The sequence below is a fragment of the Xenopus tropicalis genome, chromosome 2 (genome assembly GCF_000004195.4).
Source record: "Xenopus tropicalis strain Nigerian chromosome 2, UCB_Xtro_10.0, whole genome shotgun sequence".
NCBI lineage: Eukaryota > Metazoa > Chordata > Amphibia > Anura > Pipidae > Xenopus > Xenopus tropicalis.
This window is the reverse complement of record NC_030678.2, coordinates 39,741,313-39,761,531: the sequence shown is the minus strand read 5'-3', so window position 1 is coordinate 39,761,531 and position 20,219 is coordinate 39,741,313. Positions and strand designations below refer to the sequence as shown.

Below are 20,219 nucleotides of genomic sequence, written 5' to 3'. Positions count from 1 at the left end.
TTAAATACAAGCAGATGACATCTACTCTGTTTGTGTTCTCAACCAAAAACAAATTGCTTTAGAGCATTGAGCCCCAACCAGTGGCTCAGGGGCAACATGTTGCTCCCCAACCCCTTGGATGTTGCTCTCAGTGCCCCCAAACCAGGGAGTTATTTTTAAATTCCTGACTTGGTGGCAAGTTTTGGTTGAATAAAAACAAGATTTCCTACCAAATAAAGCCCCTGTAAGCTGATAGTGTGCATAGAGGCCCCTAATAGCCAATCTTAGCCCTTATTTGGCTCCTCCATGAACTTTTATGGTGCTTTTGTTGCTCTCCAAGTCTTTTTACATTTGACTTTAGCTCACGAGTAAGAAAGGTTGGGGACTCCTGCTTTAGAGGAACTTGTTTTCAGGGTCAATTGACTGGGCTAATTGAATATTAAAAAATATATACATAGGGGTGGAACTGCCATAGTTGTTCCATCAGTCAGGACAAAGGGAAACCCAACCCTTTTATCAGCCATAAACTATTCTATTATAGGTGATATCTGTAATATATCAAAATGCATGATTGCAACCATAAGAAAAAATTAAAGGTCAACTAATGACCCTAGAAATTTTAGCTATGTTCATTCTATAACTGACTGACACACTTGTCCATTGTCCATGTGCAACTGTAAAGAGATATTACTTAAGTTTCTCTAGTTCCTAAGTATGATATAAAACAAAAAGTCCTTGATTAACATCTATTCTACTTGATGATCAGTACTGTTCACATACCTTATGTACACAATTAACATTGTCAAACCTAATTGCATTCTTTAGAGCATATGTGGTCTCCAGAGCCATCTTTGCTTTTGTTGTTATAATGCTCTTTCCTAAACCAGTGTGGTAAATTATGACCCAATATTATTTATCCTGCTTGATATTAGTTAACAAAAAATATGGGTAAATACAGACCTGTTATTACAGAACCACTTTCAACATAATTTTAAATATGTTTGTTTGTTTGTTTGTTTATCCATCCTTTAATACATTAATATATGTTAAAATAGTTCTTTTATTGGAACTGGATGGAGACAGAAAAAAACAAGCCATTGGCTAATAGAAAGTGATGGTTGGGGTTTTAATAACCTATTATATATATTTGAAGTTTAAACCTTAGGGCAGTAGACCTATCACTTGTATCTATGTTCTGTTGACTCTTGGGCTTTTCCAGCAGGGCAGTAAATGTAAAAAATGTCCCTCATTGCTAATGATTACCTACAGTCATTCATTAAACCAAACTCAATCAGGGCAGGTACAAATGTTTTCTAAAGTGATTAAAACTATTTGGGAATTATATTCTGCACATTACTAATATGTAAACTAATAAATTATATTAATGTATCTACTGCCAGCATCACTTGCATAAGAATACATAGCTGGGATTCCCAGATGTAAGAGATTTATGGGCAACATTATTCACTTTCATTTCATAAAGACAATTTTTTTGCATGAAATTTACCTTTAAAGAAAGTATCTAAAAAGAACAATGTTGTATGCATCATTTTTTTAGGTTAATTCCTGGATTTTAAAGCTATATTTTTTGTATTGCAGCTGATGGATGTACAGACTGGTCTGTGGATTATAAAAAATATCAAGTCATGGTGGGGGAACCCGTGCGAATTAAATGTGCACTATTTTACGGCTACATCAGAGCAAACTACACTGTTGCACAAAGTGCTGGACTTAGCTTGATGTGGTATAAAAGTACAGGACCTGGAGATTTTGAAGAGCCAATTGCTTTTGATGGAGTAAGAATGAGTAAAGAAGAAGATGCTATTTGGTTTAGACCAACAGTGACTGAAGATAGTGGGCATTATGCGTGCGTAATAAGGTAAGAACTATAATCCATGTCATATTGAAGTGGGAAATAGAAGTAGCATGAATTTACAAGAAATAATTGACATGTTAGTTTTCTTAAATATAATAAGCTGCTTATTACATAAACAAAATATATTTTAGAAAATACAAATGTATATATACTGGACACCAGATTTATAATGGATTATAGATTTCCCCCAGGCACTATATTCTATATATTGACTGTATTTTTCTGTATAGAATGCCTTGCATTTACTGTTAATAAATTGTATTTAGTTTTTTCTCTTGGGGTATTGCTATGTTTGTACTGAACTTTTGTTGAAATCTTTATATTATTAACCCTGAATGTTGCTAGTAGTGATGAGCGAATTTTTTCACCAGGCATGGATTCGCAGTGAATTTCCACGTTTTGCCATTGGCGAATTGTTTCGAGAAAATTTCAGCGGAAACTCGGCGCACGGCAAAAAAAGTCGCATAGGGTCAAATTGGGCATGGTCACGTCAAATTAGGCAGGGTCATGGCAAAAAATGGAGTGCATGACAAAAAAAGATACAGCGACAAAAAAAGTCATGCGACAAATGCATTTCCAGATTTTTCGCTGTTTTGCAAATTTTCCGGTGAAACAGGACACATTCGCTCATCACTAGTTGCTAGTTGTTTATCAGAAAAGGATGATTGATGAACTGGTATTAGCTTACTGTCCAAATGTTCAAATTACAAGTAGTTAAGGAGATCATGCAATGCTTTAGTCATTCACAGTGAAGGTATTCCTCTGTATTCACTGTGATTTGAATTCACACAATTTCAGCCTACTATATGGGATCCATGTAAATCTTCTGTCATGTTGGGTACTATATATATAATAAGGAATAGGGGCAGCTGATTTGTTTGCCTTCAAGAGTTTATTATTAACTTTATTCTTAGTGCCCCATTTTTTGAATTTGAGATAAAAGTTTGTTGAGGATTTCTGTTTGCGTATTAAAGATACAAATAATATACAAATATTAAAGGTACAGTAACGGGTATTAAAAATGCAATAATAGATTAAGCGGACAGCTTTAGTTATGAAAAATTATGTTCGTAAGTTGTAAAAACCTTTTAAAAACTAACCAAACTTGAATGTGTACTTAAAAAAAATCAAATGCAGCAAAATTGCAACTATCATTTTCCATTTGGAAAAACTCAAATGGTAAAGCCATTGTATGCAATATTTTTGTGCCTAATACATTTTGAACATTTGAGTTTTGGAAATAGAAACTCTAATTCAAATTTTAGCGCACAATTTGTTTTAAACAAATCTGTTAATAGAGCTTCTGTCACAGAAATCAGCTTTAATTTTAAATTTCACATGAGACTAGCCATGATCTTCTTCTCCCAGGGTGCCACAGCCATGTGTCAGAACTGATAAACTTCAGTCACACTTTACTGCTGAGCTGCAAGTTGGAGTGATATTATCTCCTTCCCAGCAGCCGATCAGCAGAACAATGGGAAGGTAGCAAGATAGCAGCTCCCAGTAGATATGAGAATAGCACTCAATAGTAAGAAATCCAAGTCCGGCTTGGGACTCCTCCATGCATATGGTAGTAGGAGAAACAATAGGTTATCTGCAAGCAGTTCTAATGTGTAGCGCTGGCTCCTTCTGAAAGCTCAGACTTGGGCACAATGCACTGAGATGGCGCCTACACACCAATATTAAGGAAGAAAGAAAGAAGATCAAACCAAAGCTGTATTAGTTCGTAGACTAAGACTAAGTTAAAACTTAACCTTTAATTAACCATTAAAATATATCAAACAGTTAAAAGTAAGGGGTACGGCTTGGTGACACACTAGCACACCCGCATGCACTCATTTTTTTGTGTTGTGTTGGTGCCCCATTTATATCTTCAATTTGGCCTACACACCAATATTACAGCTAAAAAAACAACATTTGTTGGTTCAAGAATAAAATTTTAAATGGTAGACCGAATTATTTGATATGTTAACAGTGTAATTTACAAGTAAAACCCTTGACAGAATCCCTTTAATTTTGAATGTTGATAAATGTGCCCCTAAGAGTTTAACATTCCAGCTCTGCAAACAGCTTGATTGATATACAAAAACCTGCAGCTGGTTGGTTAGGGTTGCCTGTACCCATAGGAAAAATGAACTCACTAGGCTGCATATGAGTTTTGATCCATTAATTTTACTGTATATGGGAAATGAGTGTCTATTTCTGCTTTCTGCTAATGTAGTTTTGGAATTCCTACTTTATTGATGCTCAGACATCTGATGGTTTTAATCAATATTCCTTTTTAGATTCTGGCTATGTGAGCTATGAGGGTGTGTGTAAATTGGTGGGAGTTGTAGGTTCTATTAAGCCATTTAATATTTTCTGCAATCTTCTTCCTTTGTATGATACTTCTGTGTTTATAGCTATTTAGTATGGATTACCCTTAATAGAGATGGGTTCAAAAGCATTTTACCTTTTGACACGGTATAATGTGATATAAACTGAAGCAACTGTATTTCAGTGGATAATGAAACTAAAATTTATGAATTAATAAATGCTTCTCTTAATAAATGCTTCTCCATTTTCTTACTATTTGCAAGGTTCAGTGGCCATTAACCCATCTATGTCTCAAGGGCACACTTCACTTATGTCATTAGTACTTAAATACAATCTTGTTGAATTAATCAAGGTTTTGTCCATTCAGTCACAGTCGTAAAAAAACAGAAAGGAGAAGGATACATCTTTTTAAATAAAATGTTTCATTAAGCTACCTAAATTAAACTCTAGAGTCAGTTCTATGTGTTAAAGGCCCAATAACACACACAAAGCTAACATTTTTAACCAGGCCAATTGAACCAATTTCATTTTATTCTCATTTGTTGTGATAAGCAAATTTTTTCAGGTATGTATTTGCAGGGAATTTCGCCAAATGTTTTGCGAAACTTCCCTAAAAATGTGCGAGTGAAAATAGGTGCGGTTTACATAAAAAATAAGCAGTGACGTCAAAAAAAGACACGCGTGACAAAGGATTCGCGCGACAAACGTGTTTTGCGGATTTTTCAATGTTTCACAAATTTTCCTGTTTTTTTTATAGATTTTCGGCAAAGCAAAACGGGACAGATTCGTTCATCACTATTTATTTGTACTGCAGTGTTGTCTCTTTAATTTGATTGCGTTTTTTAGATTCACTTTTTAATAAACAAGCAAACAGAGTTTGGCAATATATTCAGTTTATTCAAATAAAAAAAAAGTTGAAAAAAATATATTTTTATGTTTACAAAACTTACGCTTAAGACTAAAAAAAAATGTGAAAAATACAATACCTGCAGTAAATCTGGGTCTGTGACCCTTTAGGGGCAGCTTCACTAAAATGCTAAGATTTCTCATATTTTATTTTTAAAAATTGGACTAGGTGTCTGACATTTAAAAAAAAAAATGTGAACTGAAAAAGTCTCAGAAAGCTGCACAGAAACTGCAATTTCTTTTTGGATTATTGCCCCGAAAACCTGAATTTTTCTAATTCAAAAACCAGCATAAAAAATCCAAAACCTCTAAAGGTTTGAGGCAAAAGAAGGATCTTTCAGAAAATGGGAGGGACATCTGTCATTGACTTCTACATGTTAGTAAATGACCCCCCTGTAGTGCTTGCACTATTATGTTTTACTCTTTCTTTCGATGATAAAACTGCAGTCCTCTAATCCTTTATGGTTTGACATTCTTTTTGCCCCATTAGAAGAGAATAGCTAAAGTGACCTGATTTGCAACCTGAAACTGCTTGTCTATACCACTTCAGAATTGTAAAATTCACATGTTAAGATCAAATAAGCCCAATAGCGCCAACCTTAGGTGGGCAAATCTTGTTTGCAACCTAAGGTAGGTGCTATTGGGCCTAGGCCCTAGCGACAGATATTGCAAACAGATCTTCTCTCTGCCACTTCTAATCCACATGTTTACATCACGTGATAATATGCGTGTGTAAGAAGATGCTTAAATAAACATTTTGCTATACACTTGAATGGCAGGCAGCAGAAGTGATAATAGAGGTAGCATATCCTAAGTGGATGGTGAGCCCTAGGGTTATGATTGTACAACCAGAGTAGTCTCTTGTACCTAGGGCTTTGTCTTTTGTCCGTGCTATAACCAAATATGTTTATAATATCTTTTCTGAGATATCAAGGTCTCCTTCAAAGATGTTTCAAAGAAGTAATTTTCCATTGTATAGAAGCTCATTTTTATAATAATATAAAAGATACTTGTGTAACAGGCAAGCATAAAGGCGATTTCATAGCTCTCTTGAATTGCCTTCTCGGACTGATTTGCTGTCCAAATATCCACTGTGGAACAGAGGAGGCCCATGGCCTTCCAAAGACTTTGCAGTCAATGGGAAACTCTTTAGCAAGCCATGACTTATTTCATTAAATTACGACAGGGGAAAAACTTTGAATTCCCTTTGTATGCTCTGTCTGCCATGTCTGGACTTGGAACAATGATTTAATTTGCCAGTGCATATGGGTTTTTTTTTTTAATGAACGTGCTACACAGTCCATTAAAGACGAGAATGTCATTACTGATTAGGCAATCTTTTGTTATTCAATGTTAAATATTTATCTAGTCTAATAATTATCTAGCATATCTAAAACGTTTGCACTAGATCATCACATTGCTAATATTCATAGGGTTACAAGTGGGGGTTTTTTCTCCGAAAAAGAAACTCATACTCATCCCATCACAATTTATAAATATGAGATATTCAAGGGAGTTTATCTTCACATGCTATATAATTGTTTTATTTTTTTAACCTTGTTAGGGGTTTCCTATTACAGGAATAGTTTTTGTTGAGAGTCATTTGAGAGCATAAGTGAGAGAGCTTGGGTAACTTTTTATGTAGTTATTCATAACATTTCTTTTTAACTGTTGATGTAAAAGCAAGTCATTTTGAAAAACATGGTTAAAAATAAGATTGGGGATAAGTATATTGGAAAAGTGCCCCCTCCTTTTCCTCTAACCCAGCTACTCTGTTATAAGAACCACGAATATGCTCTAAATTAGATAGGGTGACTTTATTTACAAGGATGACAGAAATGTGTGATCTATAAATTATATACATTTTATACTGTTAAATGGCCGATCAATCATTGTAGCTTGTGACAAAATAGACATAATTCAGTGATTTGTGGCTGGATGTGCATCATACACATGCTATTAATCAATATAAATCATATAATACAGCCCCATGATCTTTGTGTGAGATGCACTACAAATCACAATTCTTAGCTGACCTCTCTAAAGGGAGCAACGGGAATACCTTGGAGTGCAGAACACTACACAATGTGATTAGGGCGGCAAATTAAGTTACAGGGAACACTGAACTAAGAATACAAATGTCTTTTTATAAAAGCATCACTTCAATCATTCAGTTATCTTGTTCTTAGAAATTTGAAGTAAATATATACGTAAAAGTTGGTTTTACATTATAATTAGATAGGGATGAGGCTCATATCATTGATGACAAAGTATAATAATTACAGACAAACTAAAGGACAAGTTAACATTACATAATACTATTAAATATACATTTTATCTGATCTTGTTGTGAGTTGCTTAATTGTGAATATTAAAATCAATAAAGCAGTTGTGGGAAAGGATATTTACTCTTGGAACTGTTAGAAAGAGCCTAGATTGTATGAGGAAGGCCTTTCATCCTATAGATTAGTATAATACACTTTTTTTTAAAGCTACTTAAATTATAAGGAAAATGGCACATAGGTGTTTTTCCTGCCACTGTTTTTAGTAGCACAACACCCAAAATTGTCCTTGATTGGCCTCAAAGAGAATTACCTTAAACTGATTGCATCAGCATTTGTTAAGCAGTTTTGCTTGAAATTACATACTACATGTTGGCCCAGCATGTTTTGGCTGCTTAAAATGTGTTGAGCAAAACCCTGTGTGCCTCTGTCCATAAATCATTGTATTCAAATAGCTTATCTGCTGTTCCATGCATGGCTGCTCCATGTGCTAGCCAGAAGCTTATTTATATAAATGGTATTCCAACATCCAAAGCATATCATTCTAACAAGTGGAGGAAAATGGCACAGTATGTACTGACACTGGGGTTTTAACAGCATTTTGTCTAGAGTTCAGGTAACTGTAAGCTCTACGGGGCAGGTACCTCTTCCTATTGTGTCTCATACTATATGGCATTTACACCCTGTGTATTCATACTTATTTATTGTATTTATTTTAACACATGTCCTCCCTGTGTGCAGTTTTTTATTCTTTAAGATTGTAGCGCTTTATAAATAAAGTTATACATACATACATACATACATACATTGGGGACTGAGGGAAATACAATTTATGGCCTACTAAAAACTCACCCTAAACATTTCCCAAGTAGTTTTTAAAGCTAGCTTTTCTAAAATAGTTCTTGTATAGTGTTAGGTTGACCCAGTGGTTTAACATAGCAGTCGAGAGGTTCCATAACAACATAGTGCTTCTCAATTGGCTGCTTGCCCCCCATTTCTCGAAGTACCTACTGCCACTGTTAAAATTAAATGCCAACACCTGCCCGTGATCAGAAAATCAGCATTGGTACTGGGCGACAGAGTGTAGAGAACCAGACTCTCTGAAATTCTGGTTTGGCTTTCAAAATTACCAGGAGAGGCTTATTGCCGCAATCAATTGGCCCCAGGGCAGCAGTACCTCTGGCAACTGCAATATTTAGATTGTGGTTTTAGAGTGAATTTTTAAATGGGCAAGGTTATTAGTGATAAGAAAAAAAAAATCACCAGGTATGGATTTGCAATTAAATTACGCATTTCTCCATAGGCAAATATTTTCTTAACACTGCCAAAAAAAATTGCCACAAGAATTTTCACCACAAAAAAATTCCATTGATTCCATTGTATTCTACACAGAAAAAGTCACCATAGCAAAAAATTGCTCATTGACTTTAATATGTTTGCAAATATTTGCCGCTTTTTCCTGCAGTTTTTCAATATTTTCAGCTAGGTGAAACAGATCATGCACCATGTATAGATGGGAAAACAGAGAAATCATGTACAGTGGTCTGGAATGGGTTAAACATTCTATTCAATGGGCCAACCAGCTTTCTTGATTTTTACAAACACATCTACAGCATTTCCTTGTGTAAAATCCTCAGTATAAATGAGTCTAATCCTGTAATTAATTAAACGAATCCTCTAACGCTTCTGAGATACCATAAACTCCTCTAACATTTCTGTGATACATTAGGTTTTCCTCAACAACAGAGGTTTAATGTGTGTCGTATAACTGAGAGTTTGCTATAAAATGTAGTCATTATATTATCTATTATTATTACGGCTAGCTTTAATGAACACCTTACTCATGAGCTCGAAATTACAAGATGCCTTTTCAAGCCGTTCGAAAGCTTTTGTTCTGATAAATACGGTATGCATGGAATGTAATGCCGGCAAATTAGATCTGGAGGGGAATGGGTAACATGGGCCTTTTTAAGTTTGACATAATGCATCTCAAACCACTTAGCTAGTTTTAAAAATTGTTTATTAATGAGAAAGGTTATGACATGTTTTTGTGGGTTAATAAATTAACACCAAGCGATATGTACATCATGCGCTCTTACTAAGGCTTTGTGCCAAGCAAATGAAATGATTTGCCCCCTTTTTCTCTGAAACAATACACACTGAAAGAGCTGTTTTGTGTTTAATAAATAAGGATTGCATATTAGTGCTCCATTATGTAGTGTTGGTTATATTTTATATTGGGTAAAGTATGTAGCTACCTGCAAATTGCTATCGCTTATTATAATTGGAAAAAAGAATATAAAACTAATAGGACCTTAGACAGATGGAGACATAATGTAAATAAGTAGGCATTAGGCAAGTCATCAGGATTACTAGCGTGACATAGGGACCTATTGAATAACGTTTGGGAAGATTTTCTGCAAGTGCTAATATATGAAATTGCTAGGTAATATCAATGAGATCATAACTCAACATTCGCTAAACGTTTTGGGGTGTTTTATTCTATTTCACTTTGAAATTTACATTAATTAAAGCCTGCAAGAATAACAATTATGTATACTGTAATTCCCTAATGACCCCAGTATTGAGATAGCAAAAAGCAAAATACTGAACCTATTGGCAAGACAATTATGGACAAGCATAAAAATGGTTGTATTTTTCTATTTGCTCTTGATCAATGTCTTGAATGGGGTTAAAAGTCTTTGGGCTATGTATTTTGCCTTTTTATATTGCAGTGAACTGTCTTGGTATGGATGTTCTCTGAATTTTGCTTTTTTTTTTTTTTTTTGATATATGCAATCACACACACATTTTACTTACAAAGCCTCATTTAAGATGGCAGTGCAATGTGCATATCGTAACTTTAGGACACAAATCAGAATGTTTTTTCTCACAATGCAGTTTTTTTCCCAGAATTCCACTGTGAGTTGTATGTGCACGAGGTTACATAGTTACATAGGGTTGAAAAAAGACCAGAGTTCAATGCTTTCAAGTAAAGCCAGCACACACAAACCTATACTTACCAAGGTGCCAAAAGAAATTCTAATAATTGCTTTTGGCGTACCAATGCAGGCCACATTATTAATGGCATTAATTATAGCTTATGATTTGCATATCAACTAGTCTGTTGTGGCTATGGATACAACCAACTGTGGGAATTGTGGACTTACCACCATGTCCAGGGAGATCCAGGCAATTACAGGGTTTACTAGCGTCAGTGAGCACACTTGCACTTGATTTATCACAGAAGACTGGGCGGATTTATTGTAAATTGTCCCTTTAGAGCTGCATATTAAATATACTGTATACATACATACAGACATACATACAGACATACATACATACATACCATCCTCCAACAAAAACTGTTCATGATTCTTAGGGGCTGATTTACTAATCCACGAATCCGCATCCCGAATGAGAAAAAATCGGATTGGAAACAAACATTTTGCAATTTTTCGTAAATTGCCGCAACTTTTTTGTAGCCATTACGACTTGCTCTTAAATTGTTGTGACTTTTTCGTAGCCATTACGACTTGCTCGTATATTGTCGCAACTTTTTCGTATTGAGCGCTCGTAAACGGCGGGCAAACCTTTGCGACTTTGCATGATTTTGGAAGCCTCCCATAGGACTCAATGGCACCCTGCAGCTCCAACCCGGCCCAAGGAAAGCCTCCCATAGGGCTCAATGGCACTCTGCAGCTCCAACCTGGCCCAAGGAAAGTCTCCCATAGGGCTCAATGGCACTCTGCAGCTCCAGCCCGGCCCAAGGAAAGTCTCCCATAGGGCTCAATGGCACTCTGCAGCTCCAACCCGGCCCAAGGAAAGTCTCCCATAGGGCTCAATGGCACTCTGCAGCTCCAACCCGGCCCAAGGAAAGTCTCCCATAGGGCTCAATGGCACTCTGCAGCTCCAACCCGGCCCAAGGAAAGTCTCCCATAGGGCTCAATGGCACTCTGCAGCTCCAACCCGGCCCAAGGAAAGTCTCCCATAGGGCTCAATGGCACTCTGCAGCTCCAACCCGGCCCAAGGAAAGTCTCCCATAGGGCTCAATGGCACTCTGCAGCTCCAACACGGCCCAAGGAAAGCCTCCCATAGGGCTCAATGGCTCTCTGCAGCTCCAACCCGGCCCAAGGAAAGTCTCCCATAGGGCTCAATGGCACTCTGCAGCTCCAACCTGGCCCAAGGAAAGTCACGATACTGAAGCTTGAATGAATCCAAAACTTTCGTACTCGGCACGACGGCTACAAAAAAGTCGCTACAATTTACGAGCAAGTAGTAATGGCTACGAAAAAGTTGCGACAATTTACGAGCAAGTTGTAATGGCTACGAAAAAGTCGCGACAATTTACGAAAAAATCGCAAAATACCGATCATTACGAAAAAACCGCATTCGGGCGCTTTTTGGACGTTCGTGGATTAGTAAATGTGCCCCTTAGTTTATGAGTTGTTCACTCCAGAAGAAGGTTTCTGTGTGAGACCTAAATGTTGAGTAATAAACCTTTCTATTTTTACATTTACATTTTGCTCACAATTCTTTAAATCCTAGGAGTGCTGTCCTTGTTCCAGTACATTTGTTTTTGGTACTAGCACCCAGGTTTTGTTGCTGGGAAAGTTGTGCTCAACCACTAAATTCTAAAGCATTAGAGGGGGTGCAGTGAGGTTGTGACCACAAAATACATATAGACAACAAAAACAAGAGATCCTCTGCACTCACCTGTTATCAATATATATAGGAAATTAAGACATTCTGTGCATTAAGCTACTAAGAAATGCCCTCCCCTTTAAGCAAAACAGGGATTGTTTGTCCATATATTGCAATATACTTCAAGCTGGCCAACTACGTCAAAGACATCCCTGGTGTAAGGCATACACAGGGACTTTACAAAAAAAATAGAAAAAATATTTATTGAAAAAGATTTTTTTCAATAAATATTTTTTATATTTTTTTCAAAGTCCCTGCGTGTGCAGCACACACACACACACACACATATATATATAAAATTTAGGTATGGTGAGCTTTTTTCCCTACAATCCATTGCATATGACACTGTTGCCACTATGTTGCATCTTAAAAAATGTTATCAGATGGATGTGTCATATCAATGTTATATCAGAGGGATGTGTCATATCAATGTTATATCAGAGGGATGTGTCATATCAATGTTATATCAGAGGGATGTGTCATATCAATGTTACATCAGAGGGATGGTTGAAATGAAATTATGTATTCATACTGTACATATCTTATGTTTTACAAATCACAATTTCATTTTTGTATTAATTTGTGAGCCATGGCTAAGTCTGTTCTTCTTGCACTTTAAAATGTATTTTTTAATAATCAATTATATGTACTTCAGTAGCTTAGTTTAGTACATTCCATTTTCTTATAAAACAGAGAGTCCATTGGAATACAGTATGCTATATTCTGTGCTATATTACAGTGATTGCACAAGCTCTGTTCTACATTGACTTTACAGGTGTTTTTTTCACTTTCCTTATCAGTGTTTTTTAGCTGTGTAAAATGCAGCTTTGTGGTTTCTGCTCTACTATACTCACCGATAAGCTGCTCTCTTAAAATACTGTTATTTGGCTGTTATCTTGTTCCTCTGCTTGATCGACCTAAAGTGGCACATAAATATCATTCCTTGTGGACAAGGTCTGTTGTACCTGCTGCTATGTCCTTATAAAATGAAAGTCACTTTAGACTTGCCACCAGGGGACTGTATAACAGAAAATGGTTACATAAAGTTTAAGGAAACTGCCGGTCTTAAATGTTAAAATTGGATTTTAAAACAGTAAAACTAAAGTGAACTTTATTATATAGAACTTTAAAGGTAATGGGAGTTTACCCAAGGTTCCTGTATAGAACCTGCACCTTATTTTACCCGATAATTGTTTTTATAGCAGCAAATACCTGAAGGCACACACATAGGAAAATAACCTAAGATGTATAATTTTCCAAATAACTGAGAAGAACTCTTGTGTTTAATGTCAACATTTTGGAACATTTATCATTGACTGTTCTTTTTTTTATTATTATTATTGTTATTGCCCTTTTATAAGAACAAGCAACTATGATTTATTAATCATTTTTCATAGGACTTATGGACTTAGGAATTAATCATGTTTAATAGTTCAATGCTGCCACTGAACTCTAACACCTGATTGAAAAGACTTGGCTTTGACTTCACAAAGCGGTTGAACCAGTTCTGACGATTCGCCACTTCTTAATAAGTGTGGAAAGGCCATCAAGATTTCTGAGTGTGAAGTTTCATAAATCTGTCCCTTTGCCTTCAACATATTACCTGTTGCGATCACACATTTATTCATTTGAGCCACTGGTGATTCTCATAGTTCTAAAGGCAGTTTTAGGTTGTTTTTTTTTAACAATGACTGCCCATTTTATATCTAACAATAAATTATTTTTTTTTTATTTAGATTTTTATCAGATGCTCCCTGCTGTATGTAATTAAATCTATAAATTGGTCTTCTTGGAGCCTTCTAGTGTTCAATGAGAACAATGGCATTACTGTACCAAAGAGCTTTTCTACCAGCATTGCTGTAATCGACTATAATTTACTTTGTGTAGAATTTCTAAAACACTAACATTTCATTTTATTTTGAAAAATATAACTAAACTCATTTCCATGAATGTCTGATATTTACAAAAAAAATCTAAAATGAAAAAGCCAGCACAGGAAAAAGTCACAGAATCTGTGACTTTTTTAAATAGTTGTCCCAAAAATTTGAATTTTCTAAAATGCTGCACAAAAACCAGCATTGTTGAACCCCTATTGTTGTACATGTATATGCGGATTGTGAGCATCAACTGCATTATCAAAGTGTGCACATATCCCTAAAGTCCTGCAACTGCCCTGCAATGGATATGGTAACATTAAGTAGTAAAGTTAGGTTGAAAAAAACACACATTTCCATCATGTTCCACCTTTTATGTCCATATAAAACCTACCTACCTGCTATTTGATCCAGAGGGAGGAAAAAGGCCATCTGGAGCCTCTTCAACTTGCTTAAAGAGATACTGACACCAGAAAGTAAATCTTTTTTTTACATCTATCATAACATTGTCTTTGCAAGAACTTTATAATTTTGCCATAAAAATATTTGCCTGATGTGTTTACATTACCTGTCTGATCCCCTGTGTTCCTCTGGGAGGGGGCAGCCATATTTGTCTGTTAGCATTAGAAGCTATAACTGACAGGTTGGGAAGGGACAGTCAGGTTGGCAAAACAGGTTTAGGAACTTCAAGTAACAATTACTTAAAAAACCAAACCTGTCAGCAAAAAAACGCCAACACGACCTAGGTAACTTTTTATGTATATTCATATTTTGAAAAGTAGTTTTTTCATGTCAGTATCACTTTAAGAGGGGGAAATATTCCTTCCTACTTTCATAAACATGATACAGATTTAACATCATTCGTCATTCACCAAATCATTTGCTGACACATTTTAATAGTCCATGTAATAGATGAACCTTCTTCTAAGTAACTTTTAATTGGTCTTCATTTTTTTTTTAACCTTTCTATTCTACTACCTTCTGGCTCCAGCAACCAAAAAGTTGTAAGGCTTCAATTTTATTTTTATTTTTATTTCTTATTGCTACTTTCTTTTAACGTTCATCATCTATTCTGGCCATACCAAACAGGTTAAATGCTTGAGAGTTCAGTAATAAAAAAATAACTTAAAAAAAAAAGTGCAAACAAACTTGAAAAAAATACAAAATAAAGGCCACTTGTTTAAAGGAACAGTAACATTAAGAAATTAAAGTGTTTTAAAGTAATTAAAATATAATGTGCTGTTGCTCTGCAAAAAACTGGTGTTTTTGCTACAGAAAAGCTACTATATAAATAAGCTGCTGTGTAGCCATGGGGGCAGCCATTCAAGCTGGAAAAAAGGAGAAAAGGCACAGGTTACATAGCAGATAACTAGTAGATAAGCCCCATATAATGGGGGTTTGTCTGTTATCTGCTAAGTAACCTGTGCCTTTTCTCCTTTGAATGGCTGTCCCCATGGCTACACAGCAGTTTACTTATATAAACTATAGTAGTCTTTCTGAGGCAAACACACCAGTTGTAGCAATGCAGGGCAACAGTACATTATATTGTAATTACTTTTATACACTTTCATTTTTTGGTGTTAGTGTTCCTTTAAGAATAACTGCCTATGCACTACAATACATAAACGTGCATACTAAAATGTATTTTAAAAATGATCATTCCCTTTAAGTCCGTCTGCTACTATGTTGAGCTTTCATATTTCATATTGCTAAACAAGTACTAGTAACTCAAAAGGTAAATTAAAAAATGGCTTTCCTAATAAAAATGTCTTTGTTTCCTAAAATCTTCCCATCCCAGAGGCAAGGTAAATGATTTATTACAGAGATTTGCTTTACTACTACCATTCTTTGCTTTGCAATTACCTCTTCTCTTGCTTCTCTTGCATTTTTCTCAGCACGTGGATTCTGTTTATGTGCAAAATCCTGTTTATTCTCACATACCTTGCTGCTGTCTTAACAGCCCTACATTGTGCATCACAGTAGAAAATGACCTCTGATTCTCGACAGCAGTACCGCAAAGAAAATCTACATATCGAAGGGGAAGAATTCTTACACTTTAGAATGATAAGCTGCAGCATATAATAGGCTTTGTGTTCACTTGCTTTAATAAAAATACTTTTTTTTTAACTTATACTTATGCAATGAACTCATAACAATCTAGAATACTGAGAAATACAAGGAATAAAAACATCAGTTAAACTTAATTTTAAAGTTTTATACAATGAAAAGAAAGATGATTAATAAACTGACACCGTATATCAGTGACGGATTTTATCCGGCATCAGTTGTGCCATATAAATAAGGAAAAATTCATAAATGCATTAAAATATTTCATCAATATTTTAACTTTTAATTTTGCTGTTTTCTTTCCTTTTTTGTTTGAAGATGGGTTCAAGATGTAGGCATGGGGGCAGATTTACTAATGCACGAACGGACCGAAAGCGTCCGAACATGTTTTTTCGTAATGATCAGTATTTTTGCGACTTTTTTGTCACCGTCACGACTTTTTCGTATGTCCCGTGTTTTTTTCGTTGCCGTTATGACTGTATCATTTATTTTCCGCGACTTTTTCCACGCTGTCGCGAAAAAATCGGAAAGGTTTTTCTGCCGTTTACAATTGCTCAATACGAAATAATTGCGACGGCAACGAAAAAGTCACGCAAAATACGATAAAGTCGTGACGACGACGAAAAAATGAAGCAAAATACGAAAAAAACTCGACGGCGACGAAAAAGTCGCAAAATTTTCATTTCCAATCCAATTTTTTTCCCATTCGGGATTCGGATTCGTGGATTAGTAAATGTGCCCCATGGTGTTGTATGGCAGATTTACTCCAGGTTGATCTGTATTATTAATACTTTTAAAGAAAAAAATGTTTATGATAAGTTGCAGCAAACTTTGTAGCCTTTACATAAATGTAGTAAGCAGACAATGGAATTTAGATGATACTATGATGAGAGGTACTTGGAGAATTTACTTTCCATTCTTCTGTGGTTTCTCTCCTCTTCTCTCCTCTATGTATTCCAATAACAGGCATGGTATTCCTTGTATAAAGTTGACTCACCCATGGAAAATTTACAGTGCCTTTGACATCTTTTTAATTAGGTTAATCTAAAAACATTACTATATAAGGGGCACAACCAAAGAGGCTTTGCTTTCCCAGACCCACTGAGACTGCTATGTAAAGTATTTGCTGTTTAAGTTACATTGCCTGGCTTATAAAATTCCAATGAAGACTGTTTGTTGAGATTTAGATGTGCCCAGTGTACACTAATTTAAATTAGTGTGGAGATTGCAATAGACAAAGAATAACCCCCAATAACTTTTGACTACAGAGCTGTTTAGGAAGTCACTGTAAAATGCATGAATGTCTTTCAAAACTTTAGGCATGACTTAGGGGCTGATTTACTAAGACACGAATTCGAATCCGAATTGGAAAAATTCCGATTGGAAAACGAACATTTTGCGACTTTTTCGTATTTTTTGCGATTTTTTCGGCACCTTTACGACTTTTCGGAAATTGTCGCAACTTTTTCGTTACCAATACGATTTTCGCGAAAAAACTTGAGTTTTTCGTAGCCATTACGATTCGCTCGTATCTTGTCGCGACTTTTTCGTATTGAGCGCTCGTAAGCGGCGGGCGAAACTTTCAGACTTAGCATGATTTTGGAAGCCTCCCATAGGACTCAATGGCACCCTGCAGCTCCAACCTGGCCCAAGAAAAGTCACCATACTGAAGCTTGAATGAATCCGAACGCTACGAAAAAATCGCAACATTTCGGGCAACTTTCGGAATGGCTATGAAAAAGGCGCGACTTTTTGCGCAAGTTTTAATGCTACGAAAAAATCGGACGCATTCGGCCCGTTCGTGAGTAAGTAAATGGGCCCCTTAGACTCCACCTACCATTTCCCCTGGAGGCCCTCAACCTAAGTACCAAGTACTATGATTTCTCATCTTAATAATTCAAGATAATCAACAACATGAAATAGTGGGACTTGAAAGTAATGTGGCAACATTTTATTAATTTTCAGACCCCAGATACAGCATGGTGATTGGTCAAGTTACCTAATAATCAATTGCCTGACCAATGAGGTTTTCGCAAGGCTGCTTTCCTAGTAAGACTTATCATGTGTACATGAATTGCACACGAATTTATCTTATTATTCCAAAATTACTTTATTTTACAGGATTCTCTTTTTCTTAGTTATTCTGCTGAATTAGAAACTACTGTATCCCAAAGAGAACCTTTAGTGATGCCTCACTTCCTTGAGAAATTGGCAATAACATCAGCTAAAGATGCAACATTTAGAATAAATAAAACATTAACAAGGTTGCAATCTTGCCATCTGTGGAACCAGAAATAAAACCAGAAGCTCAGAAAAATAACTTGATTATAGGCTATTGGTAGAGAAGACAAAGTTCTGTGAAGAGCCATTGACAGCAGAGTGCATGTGTGTTATCCACAGAATATAATTTAGTAAGGAAAGGTTATAATTTCCTTTGTTAAGTGGACCAGCAGAACAAAAGTAAAGATCACTAACATTTAGAACAGAAACATTTTGTGTGCAAATAATTATTCTTTTGTTGGATATCCTTACTCTAGTGCTTGATTAGGGGGAAAATAGGGCAAAATGCAGGCTTGGGTAGCATACATTTCCTGTTATTAAATGTATAATGGAAGCAGCTGTTTCCACGCTCAGTTGTTTGCAGATATTTAACTCTGTTCAATTTATTATTAATAGAAAAGTTTGACCTGTCAGGAAACTGGAAAGAGAAGGTCCACTGCAGCTAAAATGTAAAATTAATGTGAATCTCCAGGAACTGATGGCTCCTGAGATCTTATCCTTTCTAGATGATGGTGTTTCTGAAAGTTGTGAGATAGCAAGCATGGCTGCTCACTACTGCAGTTCCATTAAATATTGTGCTTTTTTTCATTCTGAAATATATCAGTTTGCTGATTAAGGACACTCAAGGTTATATTTCATCCTTCCTCTCATTAACATATGTGTACAGTATATAAAGCCCTTACTAAAGTAATGTTTACCAATGTTTATAATAGAAATAATATACAGGTATCGGACCCTTTATCTGGAAACCCATTATCCAGAAAGTTCCGAATTACGGAAAGACCATTTCCCATAGACTCCATTTTAATCAAATAATTCACATTTTTAAAAATGGTTTCCTTTTTTCTCTAATAATAAAACAGTAGTTTGTACTTGATTCCAACTAAGATACAATTAAACCTTATTGGAGCCAAAACAATCCTATTGGGTTTAAATAGTTTTATTAGCAGACTTAAGGTAGGAGATCCGAATTACGGAAAGACCTCTTATACGGAAAACCCCAGGTACCAAGCATTCTGAATAATGGGTCCCATACCTGTAATAATAACAACAGCTTACTACATGCTGTGTTTCATAGTTATAAATACAGAAGCCACAAAAGACAAACTACATATCACTGCAAGTGGCTAAAACAGTAAAACATGGTTTTACAACCCCTAATTGTTCTTTCCTTCAGTATGTCTGAAAGTTGTAGCTGTTAGAAGCCATTTCAGGTAGGGTCTGATCACTAAAATTTCTTGGTGATGGATACCACCTTAAAGTGATGCTGACACTAAAAACTACTCTTCAAAATATAAATGTACATTAAGTTCCCTATAGGTCGCGATGATGGTTTTTTGCTGAGAGGGCTGCTTTTGTGTGTCAGTTATAGCTTCTAATGCTAACGGACTCCTGCTGCACAAATATGGCCGCCCCCTCATAGAGGAACATGGCGAATCAGATAGGTAATGTAAAAGCATCAAACAAATACTTTTAAGGCAAAAATATAAATAGTATGCAAAGACAATGTCATAATGGATGTTAAAAATTCTAGTGTCAGTTTCCAGTATCTCTTTAATGAGTTTGATTTTAACATAAATACCCAGGAAGAACTGTAATAAAAATATAGGCCCCTTTGAATATATTTAGGCTTTGCTGTTAGTTTAAATGTATAGGTACAGATTATGTGAATATGTTATATACACATATTTGTCTTTGGGATTTCTACTGTGAAAGCCAACACTTTGTGCAGGAAACAGTCATAAATCTACCTTGTCTGTTGGCTTATAAACTTCTTGGTGTCTGATTTATAAATGTGCAATGCTTAATACTGGTAACCTACTGGCAGAATCCAACCCCTTTCTGTAAAGGCATTCTTGACATGTGCTTTATTCAGCTGATGTGAACCTGAGTAATTACGATAGGCACTGACACAATAAGTAGCGCACATAATGT

The 20,219-nt window shown here is 35.7% G+C and overlaps 1 protein-coding gene across 1 annotated transcript in view; it reads left to right on the top strand.

Moving 5' to 3' along the window:
* The window catches only part of il1rapl1 (interleukin 1 receptor accessory protein like 1), a 728,031-nt gene that overhangs the window by 397,016 nt on the left and 310,796 nt on the right, over positions 1–20,219 (top strand). Inside the window, exon 3 of the mRNA XM_031896701.1 lies at positions 1,579–1,858. Coding sequence (XP_031752561.1) covers positions 1,579–1,858 — 280 coding nt within the window. The remainder of the gene's footprint in view (positions 1–1,578; positions 1,859–20,219) is intronic.